The 20,969-nt window shown below is 42.8% G+C and overlaps 1 protein-coding gene across 5 annotated transcripts in view; it reads right to left on the bottom strand.

The window, feature by feature from the left end:
* Nucleotides 1-3,716: 3,716 nt before the first annotated feature.
* The window catches only part of LRRC8D (leucine rich repeat containing 8 VRAC subunit D), a 126,236-nt gene continuing 108,983 nt past the window's right edge, over nucleotides 3,717-20,969 (bottom strand). For all 5 annotated transcript variants that reach the window (XM_055138931.1, XM_055138930.1, XM_055138934.1 and 2 more), the window contains one exon: nucleotides 3,717-6,659. In XM_055138931.1, the coding sequence (XP_054994906.1) occupies nucleotides 4,081-6,657 (2,577 nt within the window). In that variant the 5' untranslated portion in view covers nucleotides 6,658-6,659 and the 3' untranslated portion in view covers nucleotides 3,717-4,080. The remainder of the gene's footprint in view (nucleotides 6,660-20,969) is intronic.

Genomic DNA, 20,969 nt, shown 5'->3' with positions numbered 1-20,969 from the left:
GTGCTGGAGCACTTGTCCTGGAGGGCCACAGCTGGCCAGGACCAGAAAGGGCCACTTCTTTGTGCTTCAGTCACAAGTTAGAGGACATTTGCAAACTGTTTTCCAGGGGTTTGTTCTCGCCCTCCCCCTTCTTCTCTCCATGAAAGGGGCTTTGTGCTAGAGCAGGCTTTGTTTAGGGATTCAGTTGATAAAGGGACCATTTTATTGGAATGAATTACAGACACGAGTGCTGCCAGAAATCTCAGAGAGGGGACAGCGGGCTGGCTTTGACTCAGCAAGGTGGATGGAAACAACTCTGGGGTGAGCGTGTCAAGGGCACTCTCGAGTTTGCTGCCATCAGCAACTTAGTTTAGTTGTTGGTTGAGGTAGAGACCAGGACAGGCAGGCAGAGAATATACTAGCAGAAATATTTATACTACCAACACCCATTGGTATATGGAAAATGTCCAGTGAGCAGGACCCGCTGGCCGGAAGTTCTATAGAATAAACCGGCTTTGCCTCTTCTTGAATTGCTAAATCTCCACTAAGAATGAGGTGCCTGCAATCACTTCACCTTAGCTTCTGAACCCTTGATAAAGCTAAAGCTTTCTGCAAAAGCCAGGTAAATACTGGTACAAAAGGTCAAACAGTCCAGAATAAACCAGATTCTCTTTCTTGGGTCTTGTGGGAAATGCCTGGGCAAGGAGCATCTAAAGGAACAAACAAAAAGATCACTTTATAAATGTCAGCACCCACCCCCAGCAGAGCCCAAGGCCCATTCTTTGAAGTGCTTGGGGGAGCCGTGTGCTACTGGGGTTCCATCTGAGGAACTCCCACTTAAGTTTTCTCCCTGCTCCTTTAAAGATACTATAAACCTGGCTTGAGAGACAGTACAGTGATAAAGATACTTTCTTGCACACAGCTGACCCAGCTTTGATCTGCAGCACCATATATGCTTCTCCAAACCCTGCCAGGAGTGATTGCTGAGCACAGAATCAGGAACAGGTCCTCAGCACTGTTGGGTGTGACCTCCAAACCAAATAAAAAGGAATTTAAACAGTAATTTTCTTCAGATTGTTGCACAAGGGGCTTTAGAGGAAGAGATGGAAATACTTGGAAGCTAAAACTCATGCATCCCAACTTGCTTTTTCCCCATGTCTGAGGCTTGTAGTGCCAACATAAATTTGTGAAGACACATGGCTTGACAGTGTATTTGGGCCCATAAGTCTTGCATCTGCTATTTTGTTGAGAATTCAAGTCTATTTGAAGCCTGTGAAATGAATCAGCATTTCTTAGGAAACCCCTTTTTAAAAACCTGCCATTTGAAAACAGTGGCAAAGAATACAGCTTTTAAACCAAGTGAGCTCTTCAGAGTTCAAGGGAATCATTGAAGGTTGATAAAGTCAACAGAAATTTGGTTTCTGAGGAAGAGGAAAAGGATCCCATGATATTGTTTGAAGGCATGCAATAACAATCAGTTCCGAGTGACTGGACCCCAAGTATTGATTAAAAAACAGGTGGCTTTGGGCAGCTGCCAGAGGTCAATCTTTGGGCGAGTCCCACAGGCTCCAGCTTCTGCAGGTCTCTGGAAAGCAAGGTCAGCAGTTGGTGGCCCGTCTTGTTCCCTTCAAAACAATACACTTGTTTTCAGAACTGAAGGCACGTTTCCTAATTTGTAGAACAAGGATCCTAAAATCTGTTCATCTCACCAGGGAGATGGCTAAGGCACCTTGGATACGCAGGGCAATTTCTGGAGGTGAATTATGACCCACAAGGGAGAATGTGCCCTATGTGTGCCCTGCGAGCTAGAGGGAGGGAGAAGTGCAGGAGTGTTTACAGGCAGAGTTGAGAAGGTATAGCTTCTCTGAAGCACTTTAAGTTTGCACCATCCCAGGATCACAGACTCTGTATGCTTTCTATGCTAGCTCTAATTAGTCACCTGTATTATTTACACCATCATTATTTCTCTCTTCTGCCTTGCTATAAAGCTCTGGGTAGTCAGTGACGATGGCTTATTTTTAACAACAAATCCTCAGTCCCTGGAACTGGGTGAACACAAAGTAGGTACATAATCAATATGAGTGAATGCATTCATTGATGAAGGCTGAGAGAAATGCAGGATGAAGAGGGATTTTTTCCCCTCTATCCTAAGTTCCTATCCGTCTTGATTTTTTAAACTTGGGGATTTCAAAGGTAGCCCTTTCTTTTTTTGGGGGGGATTACACACCTGGAGGTGCTTGGGGGGGGTTCATTCCTGGCTGTGCCAAGGGAGTGATGTGGGATGGGTATGGAACCCAAAGCCTCTGCATGCAAAGCTTGAGCTTCAACCCTCTAAGCCAAGTCCCCAACCCTGAAGCTAGTCCTTTCGTAGGAGGCTGCTAGAGCAAGGATTATATCCTGACTCAGCTCTAGTGGTTGCTGTTTGCAGTCCTTTCGGTTGGTGACATGACTTCTCAGCATTACGAACTCTACAGGAAGCAAAACTTGCAATGGGTCAGTTATCCACCACTCCCACTCAATTCAGATTTGGGGGAGCAAAAGCAAAGATGAATCTATTCTCTATAGAATCCTTTAAGTTACACGATAGGACAGTGGGTAGGGCATTTGCCTTGCACGCAGCTGACCTGAGTTCGATTCCTCTGTCCCTCTCAGAGAGCCTGGCAATCTACCAAGAGTATCCCACCCGCACGGCAAAGCCTAGCTAGCTCCCCGTGGCATATTCGATATGCCAAAAACAGTAACAAATACTGTTTTTACTGAGACGTTACTGGTGCCTGCTCAAGCAAAGTGACGAACAACGGGACAACAGTGCTACAGTGCATGGTGTGATAAGGGAATGTCTAGTGTTTTACTGAGTTTACTGAGCTTTGTGAAGAGATGACACTGCTTTGCCGCCCAAACTATCACACAGTTCTCTCCTCTGGAGGGAAAAAACCAAAACCAAAACCAACAACACTCTAGGAAAAAGGCCTAAGAAATACTTGCTCACCAATACCTAAATAGGTGGAGGAATTTTTCTGGGGTAGATTGAGACATCTATAAGTTAAAGAAGGAAAACCATCACCCAGAAAGCATATTCTGCCAGCAATTCCTGGATAAAGCTACTACTAACTGCAAACACTGGAAATATAGTGAATCATTAAATTGAATATAGAAAATGAAGTTTTTCCCAAAGCACAAGTCCTATCCTTATCCCACAACTCCCAGCAGTGGATGGGCAAGAAATTGAATGATACTTGCTTTACTTTTGTGCTTTTCTCCAAAAGGTGATATTAGGTTATTAATCATTAAACAATTAAAAGTGTTATATTGGTTATAATAAAAATTTTATTCTTTAAAAAACATTGTATCTATTTATTGGTAATCCTATATTATTAGAATAAAAATGAGTCATAGAAGCAGAACTGCAGATTATGGAACAATGTTATCATTAAGGGGAGTGTTGTTTTTTTCCTTATTTACTATTAGACAAATCACACACCCCACCCAACAAGCTACACATCTTAACTGCAAACATCTTTTAAGAGTATAAAATCTTTAAAAGGGGATTCTCAGAAGCAATAGCACCAGACAAATATTATAAGCACTATTTGAGGTGCATAACATGAAAAGAGGAAAGAAATCGATACTTCAGCGAATCTAAATTCACAAATTTGGGTCTTCTGTGTCTTCAGTGATTTGAATTAGAATACTGCAACAATTAAGCAAAGTAAATCAAGACACCTCATGAAAGGTGGTATAGTAAGAAAATGTCAATTTAATCATTTAACTTTAGCAGGCAAGCAATTTGTAAACATTCAGTAGCGGCAGCATCCAAGTTACAAACAATTTAAAAAGAAACTAAGATTAGTGATTATAATTTTACTTCCCTTTCCCCAAAAAGAAAAAAAAAGAAAAAAGATTTGGGAATGAATGACTTAAAACACTACAGACATTGAACATTCAGTTACGTCTTCTATCAGCCTTCTATGCAACCTCTCTGTGTTTTATTTTTAAAGATGTGTCTACTCCTAAAATGCATTATCTTGCAATAACTTGTACGTGAGCATTTGCAATCTAGGAAGTTGTTCCTGCACACGGATGTGCACGTATTAGCTCAGTTTAAATCCCATTTGCAAAGGGAACATTTATGTCTTGATTCAATGCTTCTTTGACTTCGAGTGGCAGGGTGTCAAAAAGGTGATCTTCCACAACAAGTCCGCTTTTCTTGAGCAGGCGACACTGGCCCAGCTGGGCTGGCAGGCGGTCCAAGCAGTTCCCCTTCAGCTCCAGCTGTGTGAGCTGGGAGAGCTGGCTAATTTTGTCTGGGAGGGAGGTGATGCAGTTTTGCCCCAGATTCAAAGTCCTTAACTTAACGCATTTAAACAATTGTTTGGGCAAAAGGTCCACTTTGTTCCCAGTGATATGCAAATGCTGCAGGTTCTGAAGTAATCCTATTTCTATGGGAATCATTGAAATGTTGTTGTAGCTTACATCTAAGCATCTGAGTTTCTGTAAACTAAACACTGCCACTGGTAAGGATTCGAGCTTGTTGTTAGAGAAATAAAGTGACTCCAGGTTTTTGACATGGGTGATGGAGGGAGGAATGGTAACAATTTTATTATGCCATAATTTTAAACAAGTCAGTCTTTTTAAATGCTGGAAGCTGATGATTTCTTCAATTGTGCGGATGTTGTTTGATTTTAAATCCAGTTCCTGCAAATTAGAGAGACTGAAGATAGCATGTGGAATCCTCTCGAGCTCACAGTTCTGGAGCTCGAGTTCAGCGACATTCATCATTTTCTTAAGGCTGTTCAGTACCAAGAGTTTCGTGCCGTCATTATGAATGACTAACTTTGTAAGATGTGGGGCCACATCGGTAATGTTGGAGGGGACTTTGGTCAAATTGCTCTTCACGTGGAGAATTTTAAGGTGCCGCAACTCTCGGAGAGATTCAAGTCCTATCATCTTATTATTTTCGGAGTTCAAATTGCCTATCAAGTACAACTCTCGGAGGTTCTTGAGCAAATACACCCAGGCAGGGATTTCAGCCACGTCAGTGAACTTCACGTGAAGGCATCTCAAGTGATCCCGGAGAAAGCTAAAAGCAGTCTGTTCCACTTTTGCAGGGCAGTGGCAGAGGTGAAGCTCTTGGAGATTCGTCATCTGAGAGATCTTGGCGGGAATTTTCGCTTCCGGGATCAGTTCAAGCTTGAGCACGTCCAGGTCTGTGAGGTCGAAGACAGCGTCGGGCACACCGGACAGCATGAAGAGATGTAACTCCTGCTTGTCCTGGGCATTGCGTGACACGTGCTGCCGGAGCTTTTCAAAAGTCCACTCGTGGTTCAAACTGATTTCCCTAAGTTTATTCTCACTGACTTCTGATAAGAACACCCCAAAACGCTTGGAATAGAGCTGGTCGTACTGATCTACCATGTGGAGGAGGAATGCAAAATCATTTTTAACATCTGGGATGTCGCTGAAACTGCTCTCTTCTCTGACTTTCTCAAAAGAGTATTCCTTCAACGGGATCCTGAATAACCAGAAGAGAGTGTAGAGGCAGATAAAACCATAAACACAAATAATGGATATGTAACTGATGAGAAGTTTTTTCAGCATGTACGCCATGTTGTGGGTGCACTCAAACTCCTCGTAACCGGTCAGGTGCTCCACTTTGGGCTTGCAGACATGTTCGAAGCTGATGGCGTTGACGAAGTTGGCGGTGTAGCAGAGGATGAAAATGAACTTGGCTGTCTTGACAACTGTCTGCACCACATAGAGTTTATAGATTAAGTCACTGTCTTCCACATGAGCTCGGAACTTCCTCACTTTCTCAAAGAGCGCTTTGGCCTGTTCCCCGTCCTTCTTGTCCAGGATGGTCATGCTGGGGACTTCGATCACAGGCTTCTCTGCTGAGAACTTGAAGCCGGTTTTGTTGATCATCGGGGTACTGGCACTGGGGCTCCCTTCATCGCTGCTGGTAGACACATGCTTTGGTAAAGTCTGGGCACCAGTTATTCTCTGCTTGTTTTCCTCCGAGTCTTCACATGCTGTCTCGGACAACGCTTTAGTAGTCCAAGGAGATTCAAAGCACTTTCCCAATATGGATACAAAATGTTCCACTTTTGAGCATGTTTTTGGATATTTGAACCAAAAGTTGCTACTGACCATGAGAATAATAGTATGTATAAGAGCAAGGTATGGAAAGTACTTGGAATACCATGGAAGGGCCAGATGGTAACACATCTGGTTAATAAATACATATTGCTGAAAATCCAAGTTTGTTTTCCGTCCTGTGGGGTCTTTCTTCTCTTTCTTGGTCTCCTGACTTGGAACTGTGGAATCTGTGTGAGGATATGTGGCTCTGAGAGGTATGTCAGGTGTCACAGCAGATGTAACAAAGGATATGTCACTTGTTGTCCGTCCCTCTTGGTCTTGGTCAGTGGCTGCTTCCATTTTCGGGATGGTGGTGGTAATGTCGGCATTTCCTGGTGCTGTGTTTGCCTTTGAAGTTACAGGAGATGGCAATACTGGCAAGCAGACCACCTGATCTTTGGTAAGTTGCATGGTTCCTGCAAAGATGGCTACCATCAACATAACGACAGCCAGATAATCCATAAACACGTCCCACCATGGTTTCAGGATTCGGTAAGTTGGCTGAATGTCATTGAGTGAAGCAACTTCCGCAAGGGTAAACATTCCTAGAAAACAAGCCAACAAAAGGCATTATTAGAACAAATGCATGCAAAAATCTGTGAAAAAACTGTGCTAATTCTAAAGTGTTCTCTGCCAGGTCCTAGCTTTCTTTCTTCTTTTTGAAGGGGCTTTAGGGGGCTGAGGGTGGGGTGTGGGACACATCCAGTAATACTCTGGACTTACTCCTGGTTTTGTACTCTGGAATGACTCCAGGTGGAGCTTGAAGGATTATGTGGGGTGCTGGGGATTGAATCTGGGTCAGTCATATGCAAAACAAGCATTCTAGCTGCTGTAATATATTTCTGGTCCCCTGGTCCGATATTAGTATCAACAATATGTATTGTACTGTAGCACAGTCGTCCGGTTCATCGATTTGCTCGAGTGGGCACTAGTAACATCTCCATTGTGAAACTTGTTGTTACTGTTTTTGGCATATCGAATATGCCACAAGTAGCTTGCCAGGCTCTGCCGTGCAAGCAGGATACTCTCCGTAGCTTGCTGGGCTCTCCAGAGGGACGGAAGAATCATCGAACCCAGGTCGGCCACGTGCAAGGCAAATGCCTTACCTGCTGTGCTATAGTTCCAGTTCAACATTAAATATTCACTGTATCACTGTACCACTGTCATCCCGTTGTTCATTGATATATTTGAGCGGGTGCCAGTAACGTCTCCATTGGTTCCAGCCCTGAGATTTTAGCAGCCTCTGCTTACTTGTTTTCCCCCAACAATTGGAGGCTCTTTTCAGGGTCAGGGAAATGAGACCTGTTATTATTACTTTATTTGGCATATCGAATACGCCATGGGGAGATTGCCAGGCTCTTCCATGCAACAATATGTATTATAGGGAATAAATAAAAATGCCATATATCAGAAAAATGGCAATTTGTCCCAGTAGTCTTTCTCCCACAGTCCAAGAGAAGAGGCAAAAAAGGGCAGGGAATTAACAAAACAGTGACAGTTTGTACAAGGTCTACAGTTGTTAGAGTAGAAAGCAGAAAAAGATTTGAGGACTATATAAAGAAGAATTGAAAGACTCAAAACTTACAACTTACTCATAACTCATAACTGACTCATAACTTATTAAACTTATAACTTACTAAAGGTTTATAGGAACTTACTTTCCTATAAACCTTACAGGAACATATGAAAGTAGGAATGACATTTGCTGTTGTTTGAACTTACTTAAGGTGCAGACTGAGGTTTGGGGAGTAGAAGTGGAAATACTTTTACTTTGTAAAAGCCACAATAAGGGGTTCTGTGTTTATTATTAAATTCTCATCCAAATTCTTGTGTATCAGCTTTAATCTTATCACTGGATAAAGGTGTAATTCTCCATGTCCCATATTTCCTACTGGCACAATAAGGGTGACAATTCTTAAGGGCTGTTGGAAAGTTTAAATTAGGTAATGACTGGAAGCATTTCCTCTAATGATGAGTATTCGCTAGCATGACCTCTACTGGATGACTGGATCCATGTAGAACTACCCATCTCTGTATTTATTATGTTTTTTTTTTCTCTAGACTTCCATATCTCTGATATCTATGATAAAGTTAACTTTATTAATGAGGCACATACAAACTTAACAATAATCATTAGGTCATTGTCCCAGTCAAGAAGATTCACAAACACACTGTAATGAAACTCAGGTGAATGCTATCTTGCTTGATTTCAAATATCTTATTGTAGAAACTATTTCTGACCATGCTTGAACATAGGTAACAGAAACCATAGAAAGCAGAACAGCAGATAATTGGGAATGACTAGTCTCTGGGATTTTTTAACATATGCAATGAAAACTCTAGTCCTTGATGTGGCACTTATGGAAAGCAAAGGAAATGCCAATGAAGACTTGGTTGACATGAAATGATCAGTATTGCTTCTACTGCTGAATAAAGCAGGAGGAGTAAGAACTTTGTTTTCCACCCATACAGGGGACCCTTGTAGTGGTAAAAAGAATCCCAGCACCAGAATACTAAAAACTGTGGTCACCATTTACCAAAACAGAAGGTTTTATAGTTCTGAAACCAGTTTATACAAATAATAACAGAGTACAAGGACAATCACTCTGGGAGGAATCAAAACCAACACCTCAAGTGCAGTAGTGAGTGACAGGACATGGTATCTGTAATCACGGTGGGGGGAGAAGGGGTGTAAAATATGTATCTTTTTTTAACTTGAAGTTTCAACTTTTTGAGAAACAGTATCATTATATTCTGCATTCTTCAGTTTTGATATTCACGTAGAAATAATTTCTTAAAAAAAGAAAGAAAAACCAAATTAGTAAAAAACAAGGAAAATACCCTGGGTCCTAGCCTAGGATTTGAGAATGTACATTTTTTTTCTGGGCCACACCCAAATACAGAGCATGTGCTCCTATCCTCTAAGATAACTTCTTTTATACTATTTTTGAAGTCTGAGCCATACCCACGCTGGTCAGGCAACCATGCCATGCCAGGTACTGAACCCTGGGTCTCCTCCTGCATGCAAGGCATGTATGTGTGCTAGTCTCTGGTGCTATCTTACCAACTGCCACCTGGAGTTTTAAAAGTGAATTTTCTTTTCTGTTATCAGACAAACACATACCCAAGAAATCCAAACACATGTAAGTGACTGAGTTGTACTTTTATTTGTGAAACTTGCTAGGAATTACACCCTCAGATTTTCAGGTTTAAATGCCTGGCATCTTGTGTGTGTGTGTGTGTGTGTGTGTGTGTGTGTGTGTGTGTGTGTGTGTGTGTGTGTGTGTTACTAAGGAAGTGGCAGGGTGGGCGGGACAAGGATTGGGGGGAGAAAAAGAAGTATTTGTACTCAGTAAGAGATAGCATAAGAACCTTTTATGCTCAGCTCCTGCATTTTGTGTGTGTTTTGCTTTTCGAGTGGCTGGGAATATGAGCAGGGAGTAAGGTTATTGGAATGCATAGTGGGTGAAACTAAACGAGAAACAGTTCAGCATCATGTCATGTGAGCTCATCAGTCTATCTAGAATGCTCAAAACAAGTACCAGGCCCACAGGTCACAGACAAACTATTACTCTGTGTACAGAGTGAAGGACATGCCTCACACAGGTTTAGTCCTGGCAGAGAGCCATGTATTGCCATACCTAGGGACCATGATTAAAGGCCATTAGTATGGGTAATGGAAAAAAAATAGCTTTTTGTTTGTTTGTTTGCACACAGACTTCTTTCTAAGAGGATATTTCGTTACTGTTCAAATAGACGTTTTGGGTTCTAGAGAAGCAGGATGTTTGGCTTGGAGGATTAGAGGAGAAATTGGTTTTAAGTCCTTATACTGAGAATGTCAATTACTTGCCTTATAAGCCTTGGTTATGAGACCTAGTTTCCCTGCCACCAGTCCTGACCTTCTTCATTCCTTCATCCATTCTGCTGCTGGTAATTTGTTAAAACTCTTCTCTCTGGTCTTTCTAGTCTCCTGATTGCTAACTGCTCCCAGTTTTTCTAACCAGCCATTCTCTCTTGCATTCAGCTCCCTTTAGATATTATCTGCTCTACAGACTATTTTCTCCCCATATCCCCTGACAAAGCTATCAGCTTTCTGCTATTCTTTCCAGACATGTTCCCTAACCCTTAGTTTCGGGGAGGGGCTTCTTCAGCAGGATTCTGCACTCTCCTCAACATGGCCCTTATCACATTTGATAAAACTGTTTACTGGACAGGGATGAGGTCATCTTTCTTACTTCTATAGTATCAGTATATCGCATATAGTAGGTAGGTGTACACAAAATGAAAGAGTGTATGAGTTCTTCATGATCATCATCAAATTTCCTTAACATTTAGGTGCCTGCCTACACATGGTACTGAGCTAAAGAACATTCAATAAATGTTAACTGCCACCACAAGGTCATGTGGACCCACACAAGAAAAAAAACTCTATAGGTTAGTCTCTGGCATAAAACAGCCAGAGGGCCATGGAACAAAGAAAACTGTGGGATCCTTTAGCTTTGTGATATTTTGTAGCAGTCCTGTACCTCTTACTCAAGACAGATCTTGAATCAGGAGAAGCAATGTCACTTCACACCAACCCCAAACTGCCACTGGCATGGCTTCCCCTCCATATAGGCTATCCAGCCTTGGGGTGCGTGGATGGGTGGGGTTCCCTTCCAGCAGACTGTCTACTCTGCCCATTCCATCCAAGAGTTTGTGTGCTTCTGCCAATTCTTTTATTTTTTTCCTGTCTAGTGAACTCTTATTCAAGTCCCAGATCAATAACTATCTCTTTCCTACAATCAGACCATCTGACAAAAAAATCTGTTCCTACTGTCTCTTCTGGGCTGGAGTGATAGTACAGAGGGTAGGGCGTTTGCCTGGCACGTGGCTGGCTTGGGTTCGATTCCTCCGCCCCTCTTGGAGAGCCCAGCAAGCTACCAAGAGTATCCCATCCACACGACAAAGCCTGGCAAGCTACCCGGGGCATATTAGATATGCCAGAAACAGTAACAAGTCTCAGAATGGAGATGTTACTGGTGCCCGCTTGAGCAAATCGGTGAACGGGACAACAGTGCTACAGTGCTACCGTCTCTTCTGGACTGGAATAGCACAGCGGGTAGGGTGTTTGCCTTGCATGCGGCCGACCCAGGTTCGATTCTTTCGTTCTTCTCGGAGAGCCCAGAAAGCTACCGAGAGTATCCTGCCTGCTCGGCAGAGCCTGGCAAGCTACCCATGGCTACTCGATATGCCAACTACAGTAACAATAAGTCACACAACAGAGATGTTACTGGTACTCACTCAAGCAAATCGATGAACAATGGGACAACAGTACTACAGTGCAGTGCTACTGTCTCTTCTACTACATCTTTTTTTTTTTTCCTTTTTGGATCACACCTGGGTTACACAGGGGTTACTCCTAGCTCTGCACTCAGGAACCACTCCTGGCAGTGCTCAGGGGACCATATGGGATGCTGGGAACCGAATTCGACTCCGCCACGTGCAAGGCAAACGCCCTACCCGCTATGCTCTAGCTCCAGCCCCTCTTCTACTACATCTTGAGCTGGTAAGCTGACACTACATTTTACTCTCCACTGTATACCTCTGAAGAACAAAGAGGCATTGAACACTAATGATCATGGTGATGATTTTGGTAATGGCAGCAATCACTTGTCATCTTTATCCATATATATATAGCAAAGGCTGCGCTATGAGCTTTCCTTCAGGTACAGCCTTTCCTTGCCCCTTGCATTCCTGAAAACGAGCACCTAGAAGTTTAGAATTTGAAGCATTGGGGACTGAGAAAACGGGTCCATTTCCCAAAAGCTACAGAATATTATAAAATGTAACAGATTCTGAAATGGAAAAGACAAGAGTCGGCCAAGAAGAACAAGAAATCTTCAACATGGAAGTTAAAGTGGGTGTGGGAATTGGTAGAATCATACTGGGGAATGTATGGGTAGTATCTGCTAAAAGTCCACAAATTCTTTCTCTTTTTTTTAATCAGACATGGGGGTGTTCAGGCTTACGTGTGGCTCCGTGCCCCCCAATTAGTGGGATTGGGAAGTATATGTGGTGCTGGGGAATAAACCCTGGTTGGATCCATGTAAGGCAACTGCCCTCCCTGTTCTACTATTTCTCAACAAATCACTAATTCTACTGCAAAGTACACATCCACAAGAAAATATTTACTGAAAATGACAGGTATAAGAACACATACATCTTTGGGGGAAAGTAGAGGGAACTCTGGGGATGGGTTTGTGGTGTTGGGATTATTTACACATGAAACCATCACTAATAATATTGTAAATCACAGTCCTTCCATCAATAAAGATTAAGATATATACATACACACAACATATACTTCAGCACAACTTCAATATGCCTTCAACTAAAAACTAGAAACATGCCATCAGTAGTAAGAGGAAAATATGAATATTATATGCCCACAAAATGGAGTATCTTAGAACAATAAGACTGAAGAATCTGAGACCGGATGTAACTCAGTGGTCAACCAAACACAAGTCTCACATGGGTGAGGTCTTGGTTTCAATCTCTGGCAGTGTGGGGGGAAAAAAGGAAACAGAGTATCTGGAAACATGGGTATATGTTCAGTTTAAGTCCATAGGCTTTGTTGGGATACATGCCTTAGCTTTAGAACAGAGTTTCAGAAAGAAATGCAAACTGCAGCATAAGCAGCTGTGTGCAGAATGTGCTGGGATGTGGAATAAAGCTTGACGTCACACCTCCCACTTCAAGGCACACCTTGATCTGCTGGGGTCAGAGGCCAGAGAATCCATGTCTGGCAGCTGCCCTTCCCTGGACTGAATTGGCTAGAGACAACAGGGAGCAACAATATGACTATACAATGTGCAAGAAAAAGTCCGGCTTGTAACAAGTCCAATCTACACAGATGGAACGCAAGTAGACGCTGACCATCAGAATACCCCTTAGGGCCAAGTGCTATTTTCCTTCAACAGGTCAGGAAATAAATTCATTAGAATTAAGATGTAGACATCAAATAATTATTGGGGGAGCCTAGACTTAAAATCTCATCTCAGAGGTGGGTGAGGCTGTGGCTCCATGGCAGAGTGCATACCTCAAATGTGACAGACTCTGCTAAGGCACTGAAAGAAGAACACGAACTGAAGTGGGTACATCAGGGTAGGTGGTTGTCATGTGCATGGCCGACCTGGGTTTGATCCTTAGTACCACATACGGTCTCTGAACCCTGCCAGAAGTGATTCCTGAGTGCAAAGCCAGGAGTAAGCCCTAAGTACTGCTGGGGGATGGCCTCAAAACGAAACAAACAAAACAGAAAAACCCAACAAAAGCAAACCACCAACCCCAAGAACACACACACGTACACACACAAAATCTTACCTAAGGCCAACTCAGGTGTTACAGGACCCCTTTAATTCTCAGGCACACAGTACATTTTGGTTTTACAAACTACTGTTCTAGAAAAGTTCTCAAGTGATTCTTACACCCAGCCCATGAATTAGATGGTACTGCTCCCAGCAGCACTAAGAAGTCTGAGGCATGAAAGGCTCACCCAACCTTCCAGTGTCATGAAGGGAGAGACCAACAGAAGCTTTCCTCTCCCAATCTTTTTCTCTATCACACAGTCCTCCAGTGATTACACTGTTGGTTAAGGGATGGCACTGAAGAACAGAACTTGTCCATGTTGTCCTTGATTTTGAGGAGACAGAGTAATAAAATTATATAACCACAATCTTCCCTAAGGCAAGCTCTCAGGACAAGCACTCTGAATTCAAGAAAACCATGGATCAGGGGCCAGTGAAGGAAATACAGAAAAGCTGTCACCTAGTCATGGTTTTCAAGCAGCTCCCAGAGTACTGGGGGATGATAAGCAGTAAGTGTCCTATTACAACCTACTTAGAAAATTGCTCTGAGCTGGCCAAAGCAAAATTCAGGAGAGGCACAGGTCAGGGTAAGTCCGTATCTACACTTAATAATTGGGAGGGTTTCTATACTGATGCAGGAAGGAGGCAGACCCTCCATGAGGAGTGGGTGACAGAAGAAATAGAGTGAAGAGAGAAATGAGAAAAACATTATTGTATAACAGAAGTCACAAATAAGTCTTTTGCTCATGCTCAGGACATATCATTCCTGATCTGGCTGAGGGACCATATGCAGTGCTGTGGACTGAACCTAGATCAGCTGTATGCAAAGTAGTGCTTTATCTCTCTGACCCTACAAATTACTCTTGTATTATCCCATTACTAGCCTATATGATCCTGCACAGATCTCACATTATAATGTTAAAGCAAGAGATGGAACTAAAGCAACTGAAGTCCAGTCTTCAGAAAGTGTTGAGATCACCTGGCAAGAAACTTATCTATTCCTCTAAGTTACTGACTTGTTTTCAATTGGAACACGGGGTTTGAATGAATGTGCTTGTCATCCTAACTCAGGCATCTAAAAATTGGTGAAAACTATTACTTCTCTGGGATGGTTCAACCACTGAGTTAAAGATGCAGTAGAAGTTTGAAAACAAACATAAGATGCTTTTTTCTACACTAAGAGTGAGGGAGGGGGGAGGGAGAGAGAGAATGTGTGTGTGTGTGTGTACAAGCATATTAACTACCTATTCCTATAGGAAATATGTTCTGATCTTCAAGTGACTTTCCATGTAAGAGTCAAGGCAACGGGAAAGCAGATATTACTTAGCTCTCTGTATTCCTTAACCTGGCATCTGATCTCAGTAAACCAGGATTTGGAATTTTGAGGGAGATCTCTCAAGAAGTACTTAGGGGTTGGGGGCCGGAGCGATAGCAGAGTGGGTAGGGCATTTGCCTTGCACGTGGCCGAACCGGGTTCAAATCCCAGCATCCCATATGGTCCCCTGAGCACCGCCAGGGGTGATTCCTGAGTGCATGAGCCAGGAGTGACCCCTGTGCATTGCTGGGTGTGACCCAAAAAGCAAAAAAAAAAAAAAAAAAAAGAAGTACTTAGGGGACCTGGTGGCTAAGATGGCCAAGAAAGCTGGTTGGTTCAATGCTTGCTCATGGCAATGTGATGTTACTCAGGTTCAGTGGTGTTGGAACCACAAAGGTTGCACCCAGCAGAGCTGATGGGGAAAGAGGAATGCCATGCACCGGATGAAACTGGTCCTTGTGTATTCAACACATGTACCACTGAGCTCTAAGCCAACTCCCAGGTCCCAGGATCTAATTCTTTTAACCCAAGGGAGTCACCCTTAGCAAATCTTAATTGCATACATTATTTACGCTAATCTTTATAATATTTCTGTGGCAAAGAACTTATAGAATTATGTTACAAGTAAGTGGATTTCACATTCCAAGGCTTTTTCTCTGGCACCTATGAAAATCAGCTTAACATTCCTGTAGATCAACATTTCCTTTGGAAGTTGAGAAAGATTTTAATACTAAAATCAAAGGGGGAAGTTACTGGCTTTGGTTGGACAAAGATAAATCAGAAAATAATAGAAATTGAATCTGAATTCCTTTGTGATATAAGAGCCTGAAAGTATGGCCAGTAATAACTGAATAAGCCAATAACCAATAGTCAGCTTCAACAATCAAAAGTAATGTTGCCTGGACAACTCCATCAATATTCTAAAAGGCACGGAATCATGTACTTTGTTGTCTCTATTATTATTTTGGTTTTGGGGATATACTGACATACCAATGGTACTTAAAGGCCACTTCCAATGTCATGCTGGGGACTGGTCCCTGCACTGCTCGAGGGTCACTTGGGCTTTCTGTGAGGCATGTGCTCAGCACACCGAGCCATCTCCTTGGTCTTAATCTATATAATTTAAGAAAGTGGTTTACATGCCAGATGAGTTGTATCTCAATAAAGCTATTAAAACGTGACATTAGTTTTCAATCTTTAATTATGTAAGCTATTTCAATGGAAAGAGGATAGTGAAATCAGATATGATTGGACCTTAATATTCATGCCAGGCTAAATGACTGCCATGCTATTTTGATTATATTGAACTGACTATGGAGGAAAAAATTGTTAGCATCTAGTTATCTCTCTGAACATCTGCACCTCATTTATAGTCTTGACAGCAATACCGATGTCATAGGGACATGTACTGGAAACACCCAGTTCAGAACAGAGTCTAAAGCAAGCACACAGACATTTACTGTTTGCTGAATCTCAAGTCAGAAGAATCACTGAGGTGCTAAACAAGCCCACTGTTAAATTTTTACTTGTGGGTGTTACCAGTCAGAGCTTAGGGCTTACTCCTGGCTTGCTCAGTGGACCATAGGTTGTACCAGGCATTGAACTCGAGTCTGCTGTAAGGAAGGCAAGTGCCTGCCTGCCTGCTGCACTATCTCCATGGCCCAAACAAGTTGGGTTTAATCAGTCTTTAGAAATGTTCAGGATGAGTTATTGAATTCTTTTTTTTTTTTTTTTTTGCTTTTTGGGTCACACCTGGCAATGCACAGGGGTTACTCCTGGCTCTGAACTCAGGAATTACTCCTGGCTATGCTCAGGGGACCATATGGGATGCTGGGAACCGAACCCGGTTTGGCCGCATGCAAGGCAAATGCCCTACCCGCTGTGCTATCACTCCAGCCCCAAGTTATTGAATTCTTAACTGCTCTGTACACTGCATACATAAGGTAAATCTGAAATAAATGATTGGCAATAAACCTCTGTATTCAATTAGTTTTTCAAGAGCATTTCAATTAAAATTATTTGTATCAGAAGGCAGCAAATGAAACCCAGAAAGAACACAAGTCTGATGTCCCAAATCATGCCCGTTGTCCACACTGATTAGCAGGGTAAATGAGAGTCACTGTAAGTGATATCATTATAGGCATGGGCAGAAGTGTGGCATGGCCCTGGGGCCCTCTGCCCCAGCACTCTGCAGGCCCAAGCATTAAATCATCAGGTCTACTTGGCTGAGTACTGCTGAGAGTAGTTCCTGTGCCCTTGAGCACTGCTTCTGAGCCTACCTTAAGAAAAAAATGGTGCTCCCTCTATCCCATACCTTCCTTTTGTTGCTGTGATGATGGAGTGGGGATGGGAATCCACACACACCTGATTGTGGTGCTCATACACTTTTTCGGTTTTGATTTTGGGTCACACTCGTTTGACTCAGAGTTCATTCCTGGCTCTGTGCTTAGGGGTCACTCCTGTCACGGCTCAGGGGATCACATGGGGTACCAGGGATCAAACCTGGGCTGGCCATGTGTAAGGCAAGTGCCCTACTTACTGTTATTATCTCTCTGGCTCTGCACACTTAGTTGTCGAGCTTATATTCACTTTGCCATGATGCCAAGGATCACAAAAGGCAGTGCTTCCAGAATTGTACCTGGCATGTGGGTCAGTCCGGGGCTGAAGTTTGATGCTTGTAATACTAGTCCTGAGCCATCCTGGGTCCTGAGAAGTTTTACTTTTAAAAATAGATCTCCTTTGTGACAGCTTTGGTTTGGATGATGAGAAAACAACACAGGATTTTCAGGGAATCTTTCCCAGAATTTATAAATCACTTCTAACAAACCTATCTAAACCAGTTTTCACTGGGGCAGGAATGATAGTAGGGCGCTGCCTTGCTCAAGACTGACCCAGGTTCGATCCATTTGGCCCCATATACCACCAGGAGTGATACCTGAGTGCAGAGCCAGGAGTAAGACTCAAGCACAGCCAGGTGTGGTCTCCAAAAACCTCCCAAACTAACACCATCCCCCCCAACTCATACATATTGGGTAAAATCCACCCATGTACTAAGTGCTAAAGGCATTTTAGAATTACATATAATAGCTGAAAGTAGAGGACTATAGGAATTCTGATCTTGTGACAATAAATGAAGTTTTGCAACAAGTATATTTTAGTACCTATGTTTTAGTACATACTTTGGACTTCTCTTTAGCATATTCCTAATTACAGATTAAGTTACTTCAAAGCTGAGGATAATAACTCAAAACATGATTTTAATGGATGTAAGGTAAACTATGAGGAACTAAGAAAAAGGAGTTTATACACGGTTGCAAATTTCCTTTAAACATTTTGTTTTGTTTTGTTTCAGGCACCATGACTTAAAATATTGTTCATGATAGGATTCCATGCATACAAGGTTCCAACACCACACTGTCCATCAGGGTGCCCCCTCATTCACCCCAAACTCAGTTCTGGAGACCAGTTCTTGGGTTTTGTTGCCTTTGGCCCTCTGTTATTTTCCTACTATGTTCCTTTCTATCTGCACATGAGAGATCGTTTCTGCCCCTCTCCTTTGTCTGACTTCACTCAGCATGATACTCTCCAGATCCATCCGAGAAGCAGTGTAGCCTCTCTGTGTGAAAGGCAGAACCTGTGTTCTGGGGTTGCCAAACGGGAATAATAACAATATCATGGCAATCAAACTATTATTAATAAAGTAAGTTACCCTTCCTGAAAAGTCCACCTAGAGAAAGAGAAGAGAGAAGTGGGCAGCTAAGGGTGCAACGAAAGCCTCTATGAAGGTCCTCCCAAGCTCAGGGTAAAGCATTTAGTCAGACCTTTATCAACTTAATTTTATCTAGTCTATGAGGCAGCTGGTGGGACTTCTAAAGGGAGCTTTGATAGCCTTTATAAGTCCCTATCTCTTTTCAATCTGTTAAGACTGACAGCCTAGATGCAAATCAAGCATTTTCCTTCTAAGCTGACTCACCTTCAGTAGGGCTTCTCTAGTCTACCAGAAACTGATCCTTGCTTTAATGTGGACTCAGAAAAGTGAGCTAAGATAGAATTCCTGGATATCTCCATGATCCCAGGAGTTCTGCCACATTATCATCCTGTCTTTGTGGCAAAAAGTCCCTCTGATCATAAGGCATGGATGGATGTGAGGGATGGGAAGTAAGGGACAGATGAGAGCTCATCCGTCTTTAATCCTAGCCTGGCTTAGAATAGCTAGAAAGCATCTGAGTACTTTGGCCTGGTACTGATCTAACCTTCAAGAAAGCATCTAAGACAGAAATATACTCATAATAATACTTCATATGCTTGGCAGACAGGCCACTTAGTTAAAAGATTTCTTGGCAGATTAACCTGGCCATAAGGTCTATAAACGCAGGGTTAGACAGTGGCTGCTTTGACCCTGTTTAACCATGGCTTCCATCATCAGCTTGTTAATAAGTTTCTCTTTCTTAAATTTTTAAAAATATCATGGCACCATAATAACAAAGTTATTAGAGTTGAGTTCCAGCACCAATCCTATCACTAGTGCCAACTCTCCTTCCCCAGTATCCTTAGATTTCTTCCCCCTCCCCAGCCTGCTTCCTTGAGGGGCACAGAAGTTTCCCTTTCTTCACCTCAAGGTTTCAAATTCCTACCCTGAAGAGAGGAGAGTTTCTTTGATTTGCAAGTCCGCAGGGCATGCATGGGACAGGTACTTAATAAAGGTTGTTAACAGAATGAATCATGAAGACCTGTAAGGGCAAGGCCTGAGAGGGCTCCCGAGGCACTGAACCTGTGAGGCACAGCCTGTCACTCCTAATTAGAATGACATGTAAGGTTACTATTAATGGTGCCCAAGTCAGAAGTATCAGCTCTGACAAACATTTCCTAATGTCCCAATGGATAACTGGGGACAGCTCAGAAAGAAACTCATTCTGGCTAACCACCTGCATGCCCTTTGGCTTTTAACTGAGCAGCTTTCTACAGGAAAACAAAAACCAAGGGTAAATTTGGGTACACCCTCTCTGAGAGGTAGACCAAGAGCTGAATCCTGCAGATGGCCGGTGAGCCAGCAGGAACTTGGCAGAGGCCAATGGGCTCCCTCTCAGCATATTGAAGGGGACAGAAGGAGCCAGAGAGGAAGGAACTCCCAGGAGGAGTCAGCCCCGAAACAATGAAACTGCTCCAGGCTTTTCAGCTCTGCCACCACTTGGGCAGAGTGGTAGCAGGCAATAGATACATAACTTCCAACCTTACCCAACTGTGGTGAAAACTGTGTGGCACAATAAACATTTAAATCAGAATACTGTGCTGAACTGCTAAGCAAGTGCCCATGTGGTAAATGCTGAAAAGGGAGATGCCTTTACTCTTCATTGTGTGAAATAAGGAGTTTTATATAACAAGCCCCATCACAATTTCTCTTTGCCATGAGGTACTAAAAGAAGTTTGCCTTTCATAAAGAAATGATACAAAGACCTGTAGACTCTAGATGTTCTTTATGTTGCTTAGGTTTCCAATAAAGTCATCTTAATTTTATATAGGCATACAAGCATTAGCCCTCCTCCACAGTCATTTAATTATTCACTTTCTCATTTATCCCTCCATCCATGAAATTCACCCTGTGTGCTTAGTGCAAATTAGAAGCAAATTTCCCATTCAGTCCTCTCATTATTCACAGAGTGCCCAGTCTATAGGAAGCAAATGTCCATGTAGCTCAACACAAAAATGGTCCACTAAGAAAAATTATGAAGAGAAACAGAGAGATGGATTTTCTACATAGAGAAGACCAAGTGTCCTCTTGAAGGAGGACTCCTTCCTTGTCCAGGTCCCTACTTTACTTCCCTACCTCTGTGATCTTCTACAGAAAGAGCGCTTCCCCACCCAAATGCTTACATCTCAGATTCTAGGAAACCCAGAACTTTCCCTGGCTGTATGATAGTTTGAAGACAGGTGAGAGACTGTCTTCTAGATCTTAAGAAAGTGAGGTGTTATGTTAAGAAAGTGAGGTATTTTCTGAGGAAATCACGGCTCCAGTGAGGGGCTCAGGATGAGGGGGGGCAGGCTGGGAACAGAAAGGCCAAAGGATATCCGAGGGCCTGAGAGACTGTTAGTCATCTGGAATGCAGAGGTGAAGGGGTGCCCATGATATAAGATGACACAGGATCCTGTAAGACCCCTGAGAGTTTTGGATGGCATAAAACCAAGGTCAGTGT

The sequence above is a fragment of the Sorex araneus genome, chromosome 5 (genome assembly GCF_027595985.1).
Source record: "Sorex araneus isolate mSorAra2 chromosome 5, mSorAra2.pri, whole genome shotgun sequence".
NCBI lineage: Eukaryota > Metazoa > Chordata > Mammalia > Eulipotyphla > Soricidae > Sorex > Sorex araneus.
This window is presented reverse-complemented; position numbering and strand designations above follow the sequence as displayed.